This window comes from Lotus japonicus, chromosome 1 (genome assembly GCF_012489685.1).
Source record: "Lotus japonicus ecotype B-129 chromosome 1, LjGifu_v1.2".
Taxonomy (NCBI): domain Eukaryota; kingdom Viridiplantae; phylum Streptophyta; class Magnoliopsida; order Fabales; family Fabaceae; genus Lotus; species Lotus japonicus.
This window is the reverse complement of record NC_080041.1, coordinates 112,304,541-112,326,891: the sequence shown is the minus strand read 5'-3', so window position 1 is coordinate 112,326,891 and position 22,351 is coordinate 112,304,541. Positions and strand designations below refer to the sequence as shown.

At 42.9% G+C, this 22,351-nt stretch overlaps 2 protein-coding genes across 2 annotated transcripts; one reads left to right on the top strand and one right to left on the bottom strand.

The window, feature by feature from the left end:
* Positions 1-4,849: 4,849 nt before the first annotated feature.
* LOC130719566 (uncharacterized) lies at positions 4,850-7,771 on the bottom strand. The gene has a single exon (XM_057570185.1). It carries the CDS (start codon positions 7,769-7,771, stop codon positions 4,850-4,852), a length of 2,922 nt encoding a protein of 973 aa, XP_057426168.1.
* A 13,807-nt stretch (positions 7,772-21,578) lies between these two features.
* On the top strand, positions 21,579-22,127 carry LOC130719543 (uncharacterized). The gene has a single exon (XM_057570165.1). The coding sequence runs from the start codon at positions 21,579-21,581 to the stop codon at positions 22,125-22,127; it is 549 nt and encodes a 182-aa protein (XP_057426148.1).
* Positions 22,128-22,351: the final 224 nt, after the last annotated feature.

Here is a 22,351-nt window from a genome sequence, read left to right as displayed (position 1 = left end):
AAGAAGAAAGGCAAGACCGTAGACGAGGCTTCGGGCGGGGCCTTGACTTCTAGGCCCCGGCCGGGGGCCCCCAAGAATAAGAAGATCGACCGGGAGAAGTACCCGCATCTGGAGGGGGACTTGGCCGTGTACGACAAGTGGTGCCGCACCATTCTCGCTCTCCCGTCGGAGTACGCAAACGAGAAGGAGGATTATTTATGGAGTCAGCGTTTTATGTCGCAGACTCAGGTCGGCCCCGGTCACATGGTGTATTCGCCGGGCAAGGAGGAGCGGCTACCTCACACCCCGCCGTTCGGGGTGTACATGCATATCTACACCATGAAGAAGGTGAGGGTGAGGATGCCACTCACGGACTTTCAATGTGACGTTCTTCGCCATATGGGGGTCGCGCCGTCGCAGCTCCATCCCGGCGCTTGGGGTTTCGTACGAGCGTACGAGGTTGCTTGCGTCTTGTTTGGCCAGAAGCCGTCGATTCCGCTCTTTTTCCATTTATTCGAGGTGGCCCACACTCAAGGATATGGCGGGCACGGTATCGTGACCCTGAGGTCGGGTAAAGACCTCCAGATCTTTCACCCGTTCGCAGAGTCTTACCGGGACTTTAAGGATCAATTCTTCCGGGTGGCGCCTACTACTCCGCCCCCTCACTGGTGGTTCGAGAGGGCCCCGAACGGCGGCAGTCGCGCCCAGTTCCCGCTGACTTGGAACGCCAAGCACTACGATGTAAAGATCAGTGTTTTTGGTTACGAGGCCGGGGCCTTGTCGGAAGTGGACTTGGCCTTCAAAAACCTCTTGGTGGCTGCCATACGGAAGGAAGTAAGGGGTAACCCACCCAAAGAATTCTGCATTCGGCCGTTGCGTTGTTACGATCTTTGTACTTATAGCGTTCGTAAGAACGCTTGCTTGTTGCGCGAGAGAGGTAGGGTGTTTTTGTTACTATGTCCAAAGTGCTGTGTGCTCTTTCGTCTTACTAATTTTCTTCTTGTAATCCGTTTGCAGGTGCTAAGATGGAGATCAATGCTGCCTTGGTCGCTGCTCTACAGGTTCCAGTTGATGAGGTCGAGACCGACAGTGAGGGGGAGCAGGAGGTGCCCCGAGACGAGGGTGATGGGCTTGGCAACCAGGAGCAGCCTTTAGCCGGGGCTAACCCCGTTGGGGCCGGTCATAGCGGCCCGGTCGGTGGCGAAGGAAACGCAGACCCCGGGTCGGGCTCAGGGAATCCCGAACGTCAGCAGGAGGGTTCCCTTGAGGGGAATAGGGCCGGCTCAGAGCGCCCGGCCAAGAGGACACGCCGCTCCTCAGGCGAGGGGGTCCGTTCTCCTGAACGAGCGACTCCGATTGCTCAGGTGGGTCCCTCGGAGCCAATTTCTGTTTGGGGTCGAGATGCGGTGGACACGGACGAGCACAACAACCAAATCGATGATTTGGTGTATAATGAGCTCGACCAGTCGTTCCTGAACACAAAGGAACCCTACAATCTCTTGAACTTTGCTTTGAAAGCAGTGCTTCAGACTGCCTCCATCATTCGTCATGTTCAGCAGGGGCCGGTGCTCGACGTGGAAGAAGTCAACGAGCAGTTGGACGCCGCCGAGGATAAGTTCGCTAAGGCGGACAAAGAGTTGGCTGACTCCAAGAAATCGGTTCAAGAGTTGACCTCCGCTAAAGCGAAGTTACAAGGGGAGGTTCACGAGGTGACGGCCGCGGCCAAGAAGTTTGCGGAGAAGTTGGAGCTGAGTGAGAAGGATAACGATTGGTTGCGCTCCCAGGCAGAGAAAGCCGAGCAGGCCCTGAAAGACGAGAAGGCTGCTCGAGAGAGTGAAGTTAAGGAGATGGAGGCCTTGAAAGCAAGCAATGCCGAGCTTAAGAAGAAGGTTGCCGATCTGGGGGCTGAGAGGAAGAAGCTGAGGTCGAATCTGAAGGAGATTCATAAGGCTTCTTTTGACAATGCTTTGGCTCAGCTTGAGGTGGTCCATCCGGGACTGGATGTGGGCCCTCTTCACTATCGTAAGGTTGTGTTGGGGGGAAAGATCGGGACTCTGGACGACCAGAAGCAGTTTACTCCGACCTTCCCAGCCGAGCCAGCTCCTTGAAGTCCCTGTCTTTTTATTGTAATTTGATGTGTTTAATGACCGTCCTGCGTTTGTATAAACTTGTGGTTTTTCTCGTCTTAATTTTCGTTATGTGTTTGTAAAGACGTGTTGTTCCTATTCTTCATCGTATTTGTAAGAACTTGTCCGTTTGCTATTTTGAATTTCAAGTAGTGTTATTACTTCTCTACTCGGTTCCCCGAACAGGGTACTTTAATGGTTACGCTCCCGGTGGGTCTTTGTGCCCTATGGGTCTTTTATTACTTTGTGCCCGACGGGTCTTGGTGCCCTATGGGTCTTTTATTATTTGGTGCCCGATGGGTCTTTTATTATTTTGTGCCCGATGGGTCTTTTATTATTTGGTGCCCGGCGGGTCTTGGTGCCCTATGGGTCTTTGATAATTTCGTGCCCGGTGGGTCTTAGATAGTTTGTCGATGCGGTTGTATATATTGCTAGTTCGAATAATTCAAATTCAACATAAAAACTGCTTCATTTCTGCGCTTGGAGCTCGTGGCTCTAGTCGTCTACAGCTTGGACGAGATGGGTGTGTACCCTTGATTACAAAAGATTAAAGTAAAAGAAAACACTTGGACAGATAGCGGGTGCTTGGTCGGTCGCGGCTTAACTATAGTATCTTCTCAGGTTGGTTGCGTTCCAGGTGCGAGGGATCTCTTTTCCTGCGAGGGTTTCCAGCTTGTATGCTCCCGTGCCAGTTGCTTCGACCACTCTATAAGGGCCTTCCCAGTTGGCTGCTAGCTTTCCCCGCTCGGTTGATCGTGCCCCGACGCTGGCCTTCCGGAGGACCAAGTCCCCTGTGGTAAAGGAGCGGAGAACTGCTTTCTTGTTGTAGCGGATGGCTGCCTGCTGCTTTGCGATTAGCTCTCTGCAGTTGGCTACCGCTCTCCTTTCAGCTAGGAGGTCGAGGTCTTCCCCTATGAGTTGATCGTTCTGGTTGGGGTCGAAACCCGCTGTCCGAGCGCTCGGTTCTCCTATTTCAGCCGGAATCACAGCTTCTGTGCCAAAGGTAAGGCGGTAAGGGCTCTCCCCCGTAGTCGAGTGCGGAGTGGTGCGGTATGCCCACAGGACGTGATCGAGCTGCTCGGCCCAGTCGCCCTTGGCACTCCCCAATCTCTTCCGGAGGCCTCGGAGAATGACCCTGTTGGCCGACTCTGCCTGCCCGTTCGTCTGGGGGTGTTCGACAGAAGTGAATCGCTGCTTGATGTGTAGCCTGTCCAAGAGGTCCCTAAACCGTTTAGAGGTAAACTGGGTTCCATTGTCTGTGACCAGGACCCCGGGGACTCCGAACCTACTTATAACGTTCTTGTAAAAGAAGCGTTGCACTCGAGCTGTGGTGATTGTTGCTAGTGGCTCGGCTTCGATCCACTTGGTGTAGTAATCCACTGCTACTACCAAGTACTTGAGTTGGCCGGGTGCAGTGTCGAACGGGCCCAATAAATCCATGCCCCACTGGTGGAAGGGCCAAGGACTGACCAGAGAGGAAAGACGGGCAGGGGGAGCGTTGTGCAGATCGGCGTGCCTCTGGCAGGGGTCACATTGCTTAACATGCTCCGCGGCGTCTTTCTCTAGGGTGGGCCAGTAATAGCCGGCTCTGAGTACCTTTCGGGCAAGGGAACGCCCACCCGGATGGTGGCCGCAACTGCCTTCGTGGATTTCTGCTAGGACGTAGGCTGCTCTGTCCTTAGCCAAGCACTTCAGAAGGGGGGTGGAGAATCCCCGCTTGAAGAGATCATCATTAACGATGGTGTACCAGGAGGCGCGTCGTACCAACTTCTTGGCTTCGGCTTTCTCCTCGGGCAGCCATCCTGATCTGAGATACTTGATGATCGGGGTCCTCCAATCGTCTTCAGTACCGATCGGCATCATAACTTGTCCTACTGGACGATCGGGGTCGGCTACGTAGGGGAGGGCTAGGGTCCCCTGGATAACCGTTCCATTCAGGCCAGGCTTTCCCGTGCTGGCCAGTTTGGCCAGGGTATCTGCGCGATCATTCTGGGCTCTGGGGACGTGGCGGAATTCCACTTTGTTGAAGGTTGAAGCCAGTCGTTTCAAATGGGCCAAGTACTGCTCCAGGATGAGATCTTTTGCTTGAGCTTCACCGTTTGCTTGTGAGACGACTAGAAGTGAATCGCAGCAGACAAGTATCTCCTTAGCTCCCAGGTCTCGGGCTGTGACAAGTCCCGCAATGCAGGCCTCATACTCGGCCTGGTTGTTTGTAGTTGGGAAGTTAAAGCGGAGGGATTGTTCGACCACCATCCCGGTGCTACTTTGCAATACGATCCCAGCCCCGCCACCTTCCTTGTTGCTCGAGCCATCCACGTTGACCACCCAGGTGGTCTCGGCAGGGGGCTCTTCCTCATCTGTGAGCTCGACCAAGAAATCCGCTAGGACTTGTGCTTTAATGGCTCTCCTGGGCTCGTAGCGGATGTCATGCTCGGAGAGCTCGATGGACCAGCTTACCATCCGACCGGCTAGATCAGGCTTATGAAGGACCTGTCGGACCGGCTGATCGGTTCGCACCACAATGCGATGAGCTTGAAAGTACCTCCTTAGGCGTCGCGCCGTGGTTAGTAGGGTCAGTGCCACCTTTTCCAGCATCTTATATCTGAGCTCCGCACCCTTCAATGAACGGCTGACAAAATAGACTGGTAGCTGCCTTCCTTCCTCTTCTCTGATTAGGACAGAGCTAACTGCTTTCTCCTGCACGGCCAGGTATAGGTATAGTGTCTCCCCTGGTTTTGGGCTAGTCAGAATAGGGGGGAGGACAGGGTCTCCTTCAGCTGAGTGAAAGCAGCGTCGGCCTCCGCCGACCGCTCAAAAGTCGCTCCCTTCTTCAGGAAGGTGTAAAGAGGCAGGGCCCGGAGAGCAGCTTTTGGCAAAAAGCGGCCGATCGCGGCCATGCGCCCGGCCAGCTGTTGAACTTCCTTGACTGTGCGCGGGCTCTTCATATTCATGATTGCCTGACATTTGTCAGGGTTCAACTCAATGCCGCGGTTGGTGAGCATGTACCCCAGAAACTTCCCGCTTCGAACGCCAAAAGTACACTTGTCGGGGTTGAGGCGCATGTTGTGCTTCTTTAACTGCTCGAAAACGACTGCGAGGTCTGCCGCGTGGTCCCCTCCCTTTGGGGTCTTGACTATAATATCATCAATGTAGACTTCGACCGATTTCCCCATTAGGTCCCCGAAGATTCGGGTCATCATCCGTTGGTAGGTCGCCACTGCGTTCTTGAGGCCGAAGGGCAGCATCGTGTAACAGTAGGTGCCTCGGTCGGTGATGAAGGCAGTTTTCTCTTCATCGTCCCTATGCATGGGAATCTGGTTGTAGCCTGAATAGGCATCCATAAGAGAGAGGTATTCGTATCCCGAGGAATTGTCGACCAGCGCATCAATGCTCGGTAGGGGAAACGGGTCCTTGGGGCAAGCCTTGTTGAGGTCCGTGTAGTCGACGCACATGCGCCACTTCCCATTTGAGTTCTTGACTGAGACCACATTGGAGAGCCAGGTCGTGTACTTGACCTCCCGAATGATTCCGGCCTGAAGCAACTCTGTGGTCTGTTGCTGGATAACCTGCTGCTTCTCAAAGCTCATCTGCCTCTTCTTCTGAGCAACTGGTTTGAACTTCCGGTCGACGGAAAGTCTGTGGCTACAGAAGGCGGGGTCAATGCCGGGCATGTCGGCTGACGACCAGGCAAACAGCTTCCCATTGGAAAGTAGCAAATTTTCCATTCGTTTGCAGAGGTCTCGGGGAAGGCCCCGAGCTATGTTGGTAGTGTTCTCTGGAAGGGGACCGACCTGGATGGGGTGGTACTCCCCGTCGGGTTTGAGGCGTTGGTCGTCTCTAGACTGGTCCACGCGGGGGTCAAGGTCGGTCATGAAACTGGTGTGTTGAACGTGAAAGTTGTTCTGTTGGTCGTGCACTTTGGACTTCTTCTTCTTCCTTTCCTCCCTGGCCAGCCTGCAGCTGGAGTTGTAGCAGCTCCTCGCCATTTCTAGATTGCCGCGTACTGGTACCGCCCTTCCTGCCCAGGGGTACTTCAGCATCAGGTGGTGGGTGGATATGATTGCCCTGAAAGTGTTGAGGCTTGGCCTGCCAAGAATGGCGTTGTACGCCGTCGGACACTCCACCACCAGAAAGCGGGCTTTTATAGTCCTGCAAATTCTGTAATCTCCCAAGGAAAGGCAAGTATCAAAATATCCTAAGGGTAGGACTCTGTCCCCTGTGAACCCGACCAAATCATGGTCGTAGGGGAGCAGATCCTTCACAGATAGTCCTAAGCTCTTGTAAGCATCATAAAACATAATGTCAGCAGAACTACCTGTATCGATGAGTGTCCTTCGGATCTTACCGTTGCCGATCAAGGCTTCAATGACGATAGGGTCGTCTTCTTCGCCGGTGTCCTCGCCGTAATCGTCCTCCATGAAGGTTATGGCCACCTTCTGCCTTGGGGGGTGGAGGGACCCTGGCCGGGGCCGTCCAGCCGCGGACATGATGACGCGAGTACTCCTCTTCCGGCTGTTGTTGGTGGGCCCGCCTGCGGCCCATCCTCCTGCTATTGAACCGACGTCGACTAAATGGCTTCCATGTTGTCTTCTGACTTCATCCCGGCCGTGGCGGTCGGGGCTTCTTCTCCGTTCTCGGCTTCGTCCGCGACGCTCGGGACTCCGGCGACGCGGTGGAGTTCTGTCTCGTCGTTCTGCCGATCGGCGCTTGGGAGGAGTCCGGTCTCGGTGCCTCGGGGGGGTCGGTGTCCGCCTCGGGGGTGGCGAGCGCGGGCGCGGGAGGGCCCCCGTTGACACAGCTACATACTTGGACAGTCTCCCTGCTCTGATCAGTCCCTCCACCTTGTCCTTGAGGTTCAGGCACTCGTCAGTGTTGTGGCCCGGGCTGTCGTGGAACTCACAGAATCTCTTGGAATCTAGCTTGTCCCCCCTTGTCAGGAGTGGGGGTGGGCGGTCTCGGAGGTCGGTGGAGGCTTTCTCCCTCAGGATACGTGAGAGGGAGGAGTTCAGTGGGGTATAACTATCATATTTCTTTCGTTTCGGCTTCCGTTCGTCCTGACCCTTCCGTCGGGACTCCCGGGTCGAAGGCTGGTCCTTATGTTCCTTCATCTTCTGCGGTCCTTTGATTGCTAGCGTCTGACTCGCGGCTCTTAGGGTCGCGGCATCTTCCATATTTATGAATTTCTCTGCTCGAGCAAGAAATTCCTCTAGAGTGTTGGCTGGCTTGCCGTCCAGCGAGGTCAGGAACGGTCCCGGTGCAAGGGCTGCAGTAGCCAGGACCAATCTGGTGTCGGGGAGGAGACCGGTGATATCGCCGGCCTCTTTGTTGAACCGATTGAGAAATGCTTTCAGAGATTCTTTCTCTTTTTGCTTAACCAAAGCTAGAGTCTGCGCGGTCTTCGGTATGCTGCGCACCGAGGAGTACTGGGCTAAAAAGCAGGTCACGACCCCGTTCCAGTCGTGCAAGGAGTTGCTCGGTAAATTCTGGAACCAGTTCATGGGTCCTTTTCCCAGGCTCATGGGGAAGCATCGGCAGTATAAAGGGTCGCTGGCCCCAGCATACTGCATCGCGCCCACGAAGAAGTTCACGTGTTCCTGTGGGTCGGAGTCTCCCTCGTAGAGTTTCACTTTGGGCCGTGCCCACCCCTGAGGGAAAGGGAACGCCATGATCTCCGAGGATAGAGGACCTCCGATCGGCGCTGGGTAGGTGACAAGCGCGTTGTTGGACCTGGGGCGGTTGTACGTCCTATCCCGAGTCGGAGTTGGGCTCCGGCGCCTGGATGGGCTCCGGCGGGGAGAGTAGCGTCTCCGTGGTGTATGGCTGGCCACCCGCTCGGCCGCGGGCGCCCGGTGGCGTGCTTCCCGGTAGTAAGGGGGTGGGATCGGGCCCCCGTTCGTCTCCTCTTCCTGGGAAAACGCGAGCGGGGGGCGCGATTGAGTTTCCTGCTCTTCAAGTTGTCGCAGGCGAGCTCGGAGCATGTGAATCTCCTCTTGAGCGTCCCGAATCCTCAAACTATGGGCTGCTCTCGCCCCGTCCCATTGTCCTCTTCCATTGCCCGGATGCGAGCTTCCAAGCGGTAGAGTGCCTCATGGGCCGCATGTGGGGTAATGGCCGCAGGTTCCGGCGAGCGAGGGGGCTGTGGTTGAGGAGTCGGGGGAGGAGGGTGTAGTGGAGGAGGGGGGGTTCTGCGATCGGTAGTTTCGTTGACAGTCTCCACATGGCCTTCAGGGGTTGGAACAGGACGGCGTGAAGTCTGACGTGTCTCTACCATAGCTTGCTAGTTGGTGACTTGAGGCGACGGCACGCGGTGCTGGGAAGAGTTTTACCAGATCCCCACAGACGGCGCCAATTGATCTGGGAGAGACCAAGCTACCCGTTGACAAGGGGTAGGAGAGGAGGGATCTGGACGGGTTGAAGATGCTCCAGTAGGCAAGGTCCCGGGAGGGGCTCCTGCAAGACACTCCGATGCTGAAGTTAGTGAGGGAAGTTGTAAGAATGGTGAAGTTGGGAAGAATACGTTACCTTTAGATAGAAGGAGTGTTCCCTTTATATAGGAGAGGCAGGACTAGGGTTGGAGCCATGCAACGTCATGCATGGCTCGTACATGAGGGCATGGATCACCGTTGGATCCCCTGCAGAGGAACAGTGATCCAACGGTCTGGGGGGCCCTACGGACCTGCACCAGCCAACCTATTCCTAGGGTAGTTGGCCTAGGTCAACCCCTATGTAGTGGGCCCCGGGTTCCTTGTCCTCACCCTTAGTGGTGGGGCTCGGGAGTAGGGGGTTCTCGGCTTCCCCCAAACGGCCCCTTATCTGGAACTTTTGGTGGGTCCGGCCCTATCCAAGGTCCCCTGACCGTCCCCGGTCAGGGTTCCCGGAACAGTATTGGAACTTATGACACCTTGTTGAAGAGGTGTTAATTAAGTTTATGCTTTTTTTCTGATATGTATTGTTCCTTTCTCCTTGTTTTTTCTCTACTCTTCTCTCCTTGAATCTTTATAATGGGTGTGGGCACTCCTTATGCTCCACATTGATTCTATTTAGCTTATAAAAAAAAATCTAAGCACACTCAATGGTTTCATTTCATGCATTATATGGACGGAACCGGATCCAATCATTTTCAACAAGAAGACGTCGGTATATTATGATTGGTACTATTTATGATGGAGCCCCATCCATGACACCCATCCATGACACTCTGAGGGAATGCACCATGCATATATATCAGAGTATAAGCAATAGGCACAAACTATTCAAAAATCAGAGAAAGATATGACATAAGACTGAGCCTCCAATTATTTTACATACAGGGACAAAAATTAAATGACTAATATTTAATTAGTTCAAGAATTTTTGAAAGATATTTATTTAACTTAAAGTGAATGACAAACATTATTGAGTACTAATTTGGAGTAAGAGTAAATCAAATTATAGTGACAAAAAGTTTTGTAAAGTTCTTCTGTCGATATCACTGACATCCACAGAATTCATCAGCTCTGTCAACCTCTCGCTGAGGTCTTCCACCTCTTTCTGCAGCTTCCTAATGTGACAGCAGGTTTCCTGCAAGATCTTGGACGCAGATTGCTGCATCAAGACATAAATTCTTCTTGTCAGCTCAAGATCCATCTTTATTATTGAAGCACGTAGGGTTTGAGAATTTGGTAATTCTAGACTCTAGAGTGCATCATGTTAAAATTTGGTTTATACAGTGGGTTTTCTTTACAAGTTAAAAATGATATATCTCACGCAAAATTATTTTAGAACACAATGAGTATGTTGTGAATAATCTGTACTAATATTAATTGTAAAAACTAGAATTTATAAATGGATTAGTTTCAAACATAGTTCACACCATAGAAGTACGTGCTTGTCATAAAAATAAAACATCATATATAGAACTGTTTTCATTTGAGAATCTTGTTTTTATTGCTAACATTTCATTTAGTCTAGGTTGTTTTTAATGTTATTTATTAGGCGAAATAATTAGAAGAAAAACGATTTTAACTTACTCAAATTTCTTGTTACATAGTAAACAAATTACATTGAGAATTAATATTTAGGGTCTTTTTGCTAAAGTTTTACTCAAACGTATTTTCGTTAAAATCTCAGATTTTGTGTGATGCAACAACTTTTTTTAACAATAAAAATAAGTTTTATTCCAATATATGATTACACTTGAGAACATCTCTCTCTTACAGAGTATTTAAAGATACATTAGCAAAATTACCCATAAACTCTAAAATGACATCGATAGATTCCTATACCTCAAATTAGCGAATGACCCAAACTAAGATTGGAAACACCCATAATCAAACTCTTTTCCTCATATATATGATAGAAATTAACAAAGTTCCCACTATCCATGTTATGGCAACAACCACAAATTTGTATTTTATGCCCAAAGTAAAGTTGTAACATCACCACATCTTATGCCCAAAATTAATTTTTCATATGACAAGTAGATGAAAGCATATGCGTGAGAAATGATGAACTTTATTTGATATAAAGTGACAGAAGTAGTAGGTTTCAAAGATTATAGTTATTTTCCAATAATAATTTTTGGAATATTTTGGAGCCATGACATGATTCATGCAATTTGTGGTCATATATATAACATTCATGATCCGGCTTACCAAAATAAACACATTCATGATCCGAGCGACAATTGGCTTTTCAAAAAATTAATGGTCCGAGTCACAAGTTTAGTGTAAGCTAATTATCGTCATTACTTACAATTTGTGATGTAATATAGGAAAGACACAAAAGTTTTGTTTCATGTGTACAATTTCATATAAGTGATGTCAAAGGCTGGAAAATTAAATATAAAGTTGCACTAAAAAAGTCATAGGCTTTGAAAATTAAATATAAAGTTGCACTAAAAAAGCACAACAGACAAATTAAGACAGTAAAATAGCCTTAAAGGTTCTTTTGAATATTTAATTAAAATTTTCTTAATTAAAAAAGGCTCTGCGTGTCTACTGTAAATTAAGAAAAATCTAATTTATAAGGTAAGATAATTTTTTCTACAAATGAATTTTAAACTATAATATGTATTATATGTTAGTTGTTAAAACATAATTAATGAACCAAACACTTTTATCAAGATCCATGCTAGAATTGCTCAAGGGAATCAACAATTAAAAGCAAGGGTTGTCAAAATCCCTCATGATAGTATTTAGTGATGGATTAATAGAATTATTTATCAAAAATAAAAATAAAAAACTATAAAACTTCTATCCCATTTATCTTAAATATCTATGATAAAAAATTGCTAATACTTATCTTCTTAAACATCAATAACCTATGATGGGGTAAAGCTACCTTGATAAGTGATATAGAAAACCCTTAAGAGCAATGTAATTATGCAGAGAATTAATGCACAAAGATGAAGTTCAAGAATAATCACTTCCTAGCTACTTAATTGTTAATTGTTATTAATTACCCTTGAGTTGCTTCTTTGGTTCAGCTGGGGAAGCAGTAGTTGCAACCTTGACACAAGATCATTAATCTCTTCCTCTGCAAACTTTAAAGCTCTTGAGCTTCTCTGGCCAGACATGGTTGGAAGTTATATAGCTAGCTCTCTCCTTTTCTTTATTTCTTGTGCTTACAATGCAATTTGGCCTGGACTTGCTTGTAGAATGTTGTGGGGGAAGTTGCAACAGAAGGGGTTGTTTAAATAGAGAATGAGAGCGAGGAATGTGAGGTGAGGGACACTATTAATTCTCATCAAGTTTCTTGAAGCCACTGATTAGTTGGAATAAGACAAAAAATGTTAATTATTAATTTGAGATTTGAGTTGTTTGAAACAGGTTTTCTGTATCACACATTTCAGCAGTACAATGACATGGCCCACGAATAGTGTGTTGGCTAACAAAAACCTTATAATACGACGCCATGACCTTAACTTGTCTCCTGATGCATGTATCCTGAAGGACAAGCAAAATATTATTTAGGTGTGAATTAAACATTAAACACTGTTACAGATGTAAGAATAGGGCACCAATTAATTAAGATGGAGCTTATTTTTTTGATTCGAGATAAAATTAAGCTTTGGGGTGAGTATACCTTCCCAATTTTATTGCTTAGCATATATTCCTGTATAGAAGTCTTGTCTTTTGTGCTTATAAATTGTGATTGTCACCATCTTTCAAATTTGAGACAAATGTGGTTGCAATTATAATTTGGGTTATCTAGCAGACAAATTGTATATATGTTGCATGCACCATTATTGTATTTATTGGGAGCTTAATATCACGAGTCACGACTATAGCTGGCTTGGAAATTGGTTCTGTTGCTTATTCTTCTCTGCTGATATGAAATGAAGAATTGGATCAATGTGTGGAATTCCTGAATAACGTTACGAGTTATTTTTTCAAATGGAACACTTTGTGTCTATTTCTCTTATACTTTCTTATTTTCTATCTTTACGTATTGGGTTGAAGTAATCTTTTTACTTTCAATTTAATAATATTTGCCAAATCAGAAAGTAAAAATGGTTAGGAAATTGGAGAGAGAAATAATTCTGTCTCTAACTTCTAGGCTCTAGGGAATTAATAGTTATGTTCTAGCTAGTTAAAATGTTGATGTATGAGTGAGCTCAGAGTATACACTATTGCCTAATTTCTTCGCCATAAGTGCTTCCACAACAATAATCCTCTTTCTCTATTTTGCGTCTTCTTCCTTATCTCACTTATAAAACTGCATCATGAAAATATGATTATCACAATTACTAGTGTTCTTTACCCGTGCGTCGCACGGTGATTAATTTTATTGTAAAGATAAATCAGTAGTAATGTGTTTTTAACTTAGTTTAGTCTCTTTTCAGTAAGTATATATAAAAGATATGGAACAGAACATATGTTACAAACATGTAGATGAATTAACCATAGTAAATATATTTATTCAATGAGGTTGTAGATACCTCACATGGACTACACTTGAATAGAAATAAAAAACACGATTTTAAGTAATGCATTACATGGAAATTGAAATAAGATAAAAATAACAATGACAGCAACATGAACCCTTATTCGAAATTGTAGTCCATGCATGGTTAATGATAAAGACTTCATAACCGAGCTTGTTGTCAATCAAGCATATTTGTGCTATAGAACCTATAAAGGAAGGGAAATTATTAGTGTAATAATCAGTAACTAATACAAATATAAACTGTGTATAATTTGAAAGTGTAAGCTAACCTTATAGAAACGTCTATACACCTTCAAATTAGATGATCAATAACTTGCTTGATATCTTTTTATGCTGTAAAACAATAAAGAGATTAACTATATCAGTTTTTCTATTTCTACCATTGAAATTGAAATTAAATGTAAGATAAATAAACACTTACATGTCAAATATTATCGAAGACTTCTTGATACACTACGTTGCGTGTAGTGTTAGTTACAACTCCTTCGTCATCTATGATGAGCATCTTCAACCCTTTTCTAGATTTAACTCTAGAAAGTGCAACATATAACTGCCCGTGAGTAAAGACAGGTCTTGACAAATACAGTCCAACATGAGATAAAGATTCCTCATGACTTTTATTTATAGTCATTGCAAAACATAGAGCAACAGAGAATTGTCTGCGCTGGAATTTGAATGGGATGTCAGAATTAGATGGAGTTAAGCTCATCCTTGAAATAAATGTTGTTTCACCCATATTGTTTCCATTCAAAACAGTAGTAACAATTATATATTTAGTCAAAACATTGACTATCATTCGAGTGTCATTACACAACCTTATAGTTTGGTCTATGTTTCAAATTAGCATGATAGGGACACCAGCTTTCAGTTTAATTGCATGGTTTGGAATTCCAGAGCATTTGAAATCATTTAGGAATTCAGATGTAAACCATTCTGCATTGACACCCGAATCTTCGTCTAACTTGCACGGAGTATCACAACTCAAATATTCTGTTTCATCACCAGGAATCATTGCTAACATAAAGTTGTTGATTTCCTCTACACATTCAAGTGTTGGTGCAATGATCGCTCTTTCTTGAAAGAATGAATTTTTTTGCAAATTATTTGCAAGTTTTGGATATGCAAAATTAACTAATTCAAGCAACGGTTCCTTACACTGTTCAATAAGAAGATCTGGAGGAATCTCAATAAGTGTTTCTTCCTCATCAATCGTTTTAACTGTACCATCTCCCACTTGAAGCAACCAATCTGCAAACTCTTTTATTTCTGCTGCTGAAGAAGTCGATGTAGCATTTTGCAATCTCATATTAATAGTCAGCTTCATTACCTTGCAATGCTTCCACAAATATGAAGAATTGATAGCTGAACCGACAATTTCTGAACGACTTCCTTTGGAAATAACTGGAAGTATTTGTCTAAAGTCGCCTCCTAGTACCACAACTTTACCTCCGAATGGAATGTCATAATCATGGGTAAACTGAGTCTTCATAATGTCATTAAGAGATCTGTCTAAAGCTTCAAAGCAATGTTTGTTTAACATAGGTGCTTCATCCCAAATAATAAGACTTGCTTTTTTCAATAACTCAGCTTTTGGGGAACCGTGACAAAGATTACAGGTTGATATCTCATTTATTGAAATAAGAATAGAAAACCTTGAATGAGCAGTTCCACCTCCAGGTAACAATAGCGATGCAATTCCGCTAGATGCGACATTTAAGACGATAAGGCCCCTTGAACGCAAAGCAGCAGATAATGTATTCCAAACAAATGTTTTTCCCGTTCCTCCAAAACCATATAGAAAAAGAATCTGCTGTTATCAGACAAAACAACATCCAAAACATTCTTATAAAAAATCTTTTGCTCTGAAGTAAGAGAACTGACCAATTCATCATGAATCTTTACCATTTCATCCCTATTATAATTCAACTCATCTGCAACGAATCTATTTTCAAAATTATGAATTTCTGAAAATTTAGGATATGGTAAACATGGAAATTCCTTGAGTGACCTTTCATTGCCTTGCAATATTTTTTCAATCTCAATCAGACATAAGTTCTGTAATTCTTCATCCTCTATACGAAGATCTGAAGGAAATTAAATGAAATAAGGCAAATAAATTATATTAGAAAATAAAATTAAATGAGAAATATTGATTTTTTTTGTTAGGACTCCAATTCCATGAATAATACAGTGTAAGGCTAATCAAGACTTTCAAGATATCTGGATTTTTCATTCCTATGCTCCTTAGGAAATTTATTCTAGGGAATAATCCATCATCTATGCTGTAATGTAGAAGCTGAGGGTGTTTTTTTGACCATTTTCACAACACTATCTCTGGGTGCACCCAACTCTTTGCTAAGAAACATATATCGAGTATTCCATGAAATGTCAATGCGTTGGACCAGAATATGGGGATTCAGTAAAATGACTTTACCCTAATTTTTTTCATTGATGCCAACTTCCTCAACTAAATATCTTACTGCCTCAACAGAGTTTTTCTTACCCCCATTTAGAATTTTCATCTTTTGAAAGGGGTTGACATGCTTTAGCCTTGGTTTTTTTGCACTGCTATTGACTTGTTGGGAGTGGTGTTTTGAAGAGATCTTTGCAGTACTTGAGAAAAATTTTCTTGAAATTGAAGGAGGTGTATCTAGAGCTTGAGTATTGATATCTAAGGTAGAAGAATTGGGGTTGGATGATCTTGATGAGGTACCACAATTTCTTCTATTTGATAATATTGCTTTTCTCTTTGCCCTGACCTCAACAGAAACTACCTTCTTAACGTTTTGTGGTGTAGGTGAATGCACAATGCCGCCTACCACCATGGATTTTATATATTTTTTGATATCAAATTTCTAATTGATTCCCTAATTAAAAAGTAAAAAACCGTTACATAAATGGAGTGAATTCTGACTTATAACTGTGGTCATATATTGTGAGGGATCCGAAATCTCTACACAATAAACTTATTCTATTACATATCTGTGGCCATAACTTATGGGAAATTTACTTCAAATTAATTTTTAAACCATAGGAGTAAACACTCAATGATTTCATCTTTAAGTTGCAGGTACCCAACTTTTTTATTTTCAATTGTCATGTTGACTTTCCAAATTGAAGATTTCTTAGTAAAGATTGGAATCGGTATATCAGAGTCTTCCTAACGGTCGCATAAATCTTACAACCCTGAAATTCATTAAAATGAGAACATAAGAGATTTATAGATTAAGCAAAAAAGGACGTAAAACATGATGTTTATGTGAAAAGTGATTTACCTTGTCATCCATAAGAATCATGTCCATGAAAAATGGAAGCTTGGATCCATATAAGCTCGGACTAAGTCACATCGATGGTGGCGAGATCGTCGATTACCATTCGAACAAAGTATATCTCAAAACTAATAGTTGGTGGGAAAAAATTATGAAATTGAAGAATACCATGAGGTGATTTATATAGGAATTTGAGAATTAGGGTTACTGGTATAATCATCTTAAAAAAGGAAAAAAAAAGTAACGAAGAGATTAGTTTGTAACGAAAAAATAATTATATGCGGAATTGAAGGTTCATATTCATTCTTGACTTTTGCTTGTCACGATTAAACACATAGCATTTGGTGTATATTTGACAGAATTCAAATTTTCCATATAATTATCATTAATTCCACCATTTTAAATAAGAAATGATTTAAATATGAATAGCATCTCGGCATTTTGGTCAATGAAATTAAAGTCTTTACACAATATGCCTTCATTTTTTATTCAATGTTATGCGTACACCACTTAATTTTATTGTGGTGTATATTTGACAGAATTCAAATTTACCATGTAATTATCATTAATTTCACCATTTTAAATAAGGAATGATTTAAATATGATTAGCATCTCGGCGTTTTGGTCAATTAAATTATTCTCTTTACACAATATGCCTTCAATTTTTTAATTCAATGTTATGCGTAAACTACTTAATTTTATTGTAATAATGATTTGGTCAATGCATTTACACATTTTGCATTCAATTTCATTTTAAACATATTAGGAAAATTATTCAGTTTTTATTGGTTGCAAAAGAAGTCAAATAATTCGAATTTTCCATGCTTACACAGAGCTGGAATTATTTGCTGATTAATGGAAATAATAAATTGTTGATGATGTAAACCCCTCCTCGTTAAGTTTATCGTGTGAATGCAATAAATTGTGAGTCATAAACCACAAAAACAAAATCATTAAGATTTGATTATTGGGCCTCCATTTAAAAACTGAAATTAAATTGGGCCTCTATTAATTTGGTCCAAAACAATCAGAAGGTGACACTTGTCATGTAAAGAGGGGGTGTTGGAGAGTAAATCTTGAAGTGCCAAGTCATGGAGGTGGGGCTCACAGCCTTCCTCTTTTCTAAAGTATATAGATTACATTAATAATTTGTAAGTGACATGTCTCAATATAGTTGCGAGCGACAAAAGGGAGCACCAAATAAGACAAAATAATAATCACTTGCATAAGTGGTAAAAAAAAGTGAATGGTCACAAAATATACATTATTTCTGTATGGGTGATGATCGAATCTTCATTATAAGAATTTCAAAATTAAGGAGCCGACGCAAAGTAAGTTGATTCAGAATTGAGTACTGTTTGTACATATATATTTTTAAAATATTAATGAAAAATTATTATTATTATCATCATTTCTATATTTTTTTAGATATTTAATTTTAAAAATATTATCAATATAATTATTTGTTTTAATTAATTCATTATTAATAAAAAAGAAAGACCCAATTACACATGATAACGGATAAATTCAAATGAAAAGTAGAAACACTGCTTGCAAGTGTTTCATTTCTAAAATACAAAACTTCAATTTATAAGCAAAATCAGGCTACTAGGCACGTATGTTCATCATTTATAATTCACATCTTACCCTCAAATGCTCAAACATGCTAGGTCAAGGACTATAATGCAAATGATGACTCTAAAAATACAAAAATACTTAAATGTAACCAAAAACTCTAATTAAGAACTAAAAAGGTAAGAAAAACTAAAAAAAAAACACAAGAAAATAAAGGAAAAAATACTATATTTTTTTTTTGGAAGGCAAAATATATATATATATTAAAGATGAGATAATAGGTGTATCTCAACCCAAGGAAAAATAAAACAAAGTGATACAATAAAGGAAGATAAAACCGAAACAGATATTGGAACAAATAGATCCAAGCTGTATCAGAACAGAGGAAAACGCAAAGGAAAAAAGACCATATAATTCTTGGTCATCAGTTTCAACGTAACTATGGTTTTTTTTTTAAAAGAGGATGGAAGAGGGAAGGGTTTGAAAGTGAGAGAGGCGTGTGAGAGGAAGAGAGGAAGGGAGAGGAAGAGATGAATCATTTCAGCAAAAACACATGCATTTTAGAGGAGACGTGGGAGAAAAGAGGTGAAATACGTAAAGAAGAGAGAAGAAAGGTGAAATACGTTTTATACATAGAAACTGGTTCGACCGGTTTTCTTAATGTTAGGATTCCTTTTATACCTGCTGGAGTAGGTTTTTGCCCGTTTGGGCTACTTTTAATCGGCTGGGTAGTTTTTACTATTTGGACTCTTAGAAGGTCCATTCAGCCCGTTTTTTGCGCTATAAATTAGTTGAAATTATAATTTTTTAAGACGCTAATATAAATATTTTATTAAATTAATATTTAATTATGGAGTTGTGATTTCATATTAAATTTTAAATCTAAATTAGGTGGAATTAAATAATTAAAAATATGTGTTGTATTGTAGGACCCTATTAATAGTAAAATAATAAATCGTGGTTGGAGTAAAATCTGAATCTATTTTTTATGGGATACTTAAATCCTATGTGGCACTAAAACCTAAAAAAGACGCTAATATAAATATTTTATTAAATTAATATTTAATTATGGAGTAGTGATTTCATATTAAATTTTAAATCTAAATTAGGTGGAATTAAATAATTAAAAATATGTGTTGTATTGTAGGACCCTATTAATAGTAAAATAATAAATCGTGGTTGGAGTAAAATCTGAATCTATTTTTTATGGGATACTTAAATCCTATGTGGCACTAAAACCTAAAAAAGAATAGTGTGGAATAATTTTTAAGAAATCAAAATAAAAATTATGGCCGGAGGAAAATGCTCTATACAAGTTGTAAAATTGAGCAGATTCAAAAAGTTAAAATTAAACTATAATATAATGTACTGTACTCTGGGGTATCTCTTTGGATTTGATGGTTGGGGGCCTTGGGGCATTAAAATCAGACACAATCTAGTCGGTAAAAATGTTTAGACCAATGGATTATGGATTGACATTGAAAAATTATTAAAAAAGACATGGCCCACGTTTGCTTCTAATTAATTAGGGACCGTTTAATTATTAGAACAACAAAGAAACTTTCCCTAATGAGGTCAATGAAACCCTTGGAGCTCTTGTACCCAAAATCCCAAATCCAGAGAATGTGGCCCACTATAGACCCATTAGTTGCTGTAACTTCCTCCTTAAAATGATCACAAGGATATATAATGGTGACTATGTTGAAGGGAGCATTAAATGACATCATCACTCCCAAGCAGAGTGCCTTTGTGGGAGGTAGACTTATCCAGGACAACATTTCCATTGCGCAAGAGGTGTTTCATGGCCTGAAATGCAGGGGAAGAGAGATGAATGATTGTGTAGCTATCCAGCTGGATCTCAGCAAGGCCTATGATCGACTTGAGTGGCCCTTCCTAGAAATGGCTCTAATGTCATATGGTTTCCACCCTCGGTGGGTTTTCCTAGTGATGAGATTGGTTAAGGGGGGGGGGTCAGCTACAAATACAAGATAAATGGCTTTTTAAGCCAGACCCTTGTGCCTGAGAAAGGTTTGAGGTAAGGGGACCCACTCTCCCCTTACCTATTTGTCTTGGCGGCGGATGTGCTGTCACATATGCTTATCAAGGCTCAAAGGGAAGGGAAAATTGAAGGAATTCAACTGGCAGCTACTGCACCAAAGCTTACCCATTTGCTTTTTGCTGATGACTCACTATTATTTGCTAAGGCAACTGAACATGAGGCCTATCAATTGCTGGACATTCTTAACAGGTTCTCCCTAGCCTCAGGCCAACGAATCAATGTAGCTAAATCTGGTATCATCTGTAGCAAATGGACCCACCTCTCAGTGCAAAGGAAAATTTCAGCTGCCCTTAATATAAGAATATGGCAGGACCCGGGGAACTACCTAGGATTGCCGGCCATTTGGGGTAGGAATAAGACAAATTCTCTAAACTGGATCAAGGAGAGGATTTGGGGCAAGATAGAAGGCTGGAAGGAGACAATGCTCAATCAGGCTGGGAAGGAGGTCCTGATAAAGTCAGTTATCCAAGCTATCCCCTCTTACACAACGACCATAGTTAAATTCCCTAAAACTTTTTGTGCAAGCCTTAATGCCATGGTAGCAAGATTTTGGTGGAGAGGGAACAAGAAGGACAAAGCGGTTCACTAGAGAAGGTGGGAGAGGCTAACCCAGAGGAAAAGTGAGGGAGGAATGGGATTCCGAAATTTTCAGCACCAAAACTTGGCATGTCTTGGCAAACAAGCTTGGAGACTAATCACTAAACCAACAACTCTACGGGCTCGCATTATTAAGGCTATATACTATCCAGATAGAGGGTTCCTGCAGGCACCCAGAACCTCCAGAGCTTCGTGGATGTGCAATAGCCTATTGGAAGAGAGAGACTTTATAAAGAGGCAGAGCAGGTGGACTGTGGGGAGAGGAGAATCGATTCAAGTCTGGGGGGATAATTGGTTGTGGTATGGAGACGCCTTACCAGACTCCAGCAACAAGGACTGAAGGTGCAGGACTTAATAAACCAGGACTTGGGTGGCTGGAATAGTAACCTAATCAAGGAGATCTTTGAGGAACCTATAGCTATGAAAATTCTCCAAACACCAGTTGGGATCACTGGCGAAAAGGACAATCTCATATGGCCTCACTCCACCAGTGGGGATTTTAGCATTAAGACTGGATATCATGCTGCAAGAGCTGAAGCCCAGTTGGAGAGTACAACCCCCAATTCTTCTCATCGAATTCCGGAGGAAGTCTGGAAGGTTATTTGGGAAAACACGAGTCCCCCAGAAGATTAAACTCTTTTTCTGGAAAGCATGCAACAATGCTCTTCCAGTTATGGGAAATCTTCTCAGAAGAAGAATTGCTCGAGACGGGGTGTGCCCCATTTGCCAGAGCAAGGAGGAAACAGTGGAGCACGCTATTCTTTTATGCCCCTAGACAAGAGTTGTTTGGTTTGGGTCAACTCTGCAGTGGGCTATTAATCCTAATGGGCTCTTGTCTTTTGATAGATGGTTTCATGAAAGGGTTACATTATTATAGGGGAAGTCGAATGATTGGGAGGCAGATCTGCTACACTATCTAGCATTATCTGGGAAATTTGGAAGGAGAGGTGCAGAGTGGTCTACCAGTCAGCTCATCCATGCCCAGATTCAGTAATTAAAAGCATACATCACAGTCAACAGGAGTACATGCAACAAGCACAAACTATGACTACCTCTACAGGGGAAAGAGAAGAAACAATACCTGCAAGTCAGAGTTGGTGCCCTCCTCCAGAAGGCTTCCTTAAGGTAAATGTAGACGCGAGTTGGATCAAAGACAATCCTTTCTGCTCCATCGGTTGCATAGTCAGGGACCCCCAGGCAGTGGTAATGTTGAGCTCGTGTAGGAAGGTACTTGCTCCAACTCCTCTTATTGTTGAAACCTTAGCTATCAGGGAAGGGGCACTTGTTTCCCACAACCTTGGCTGGAACCAAATTACCCTGGAATCAGATTGTAAGGTAGCCATAGAAGCCTGCACAAAAGGGAAGAAGGTGGGAGAAATCAAACCATTGGTCCAGGACATCGACAACCTCCAACAACAATTACAACACTGTGAATTAAGGTGGACACCTAGAAGTAGTAACAAAGTGTCTCACCTGATTGCTCTGCTAGGCATGCAAAATCTCCTACCCCCAGGATGGCTGTGGAATCCTCCAAGAGCTCTCAAGGAAGCCCTCATTGAGGATGCTAGATGTATTCCCCCGCGGGCCAACTGAAGCACTCAGGAAGCCTTTCCCCTTTACACTCCTTTAAGGATACATGCAAGAAATCCAGATGAACAATTGAAGGGGAAGAAGAACACCATTGCAGGTTAAATGAAGCACAAGAGAAGACTCTTTTCAAAACTCTGTTGGACGATTGCTTGCAATAAAATCAAGTGTACCAATTGAAGGGGGAGAAGAACAGCCTTGAACACTTGTTCCTACCTTGTGCTCAATCG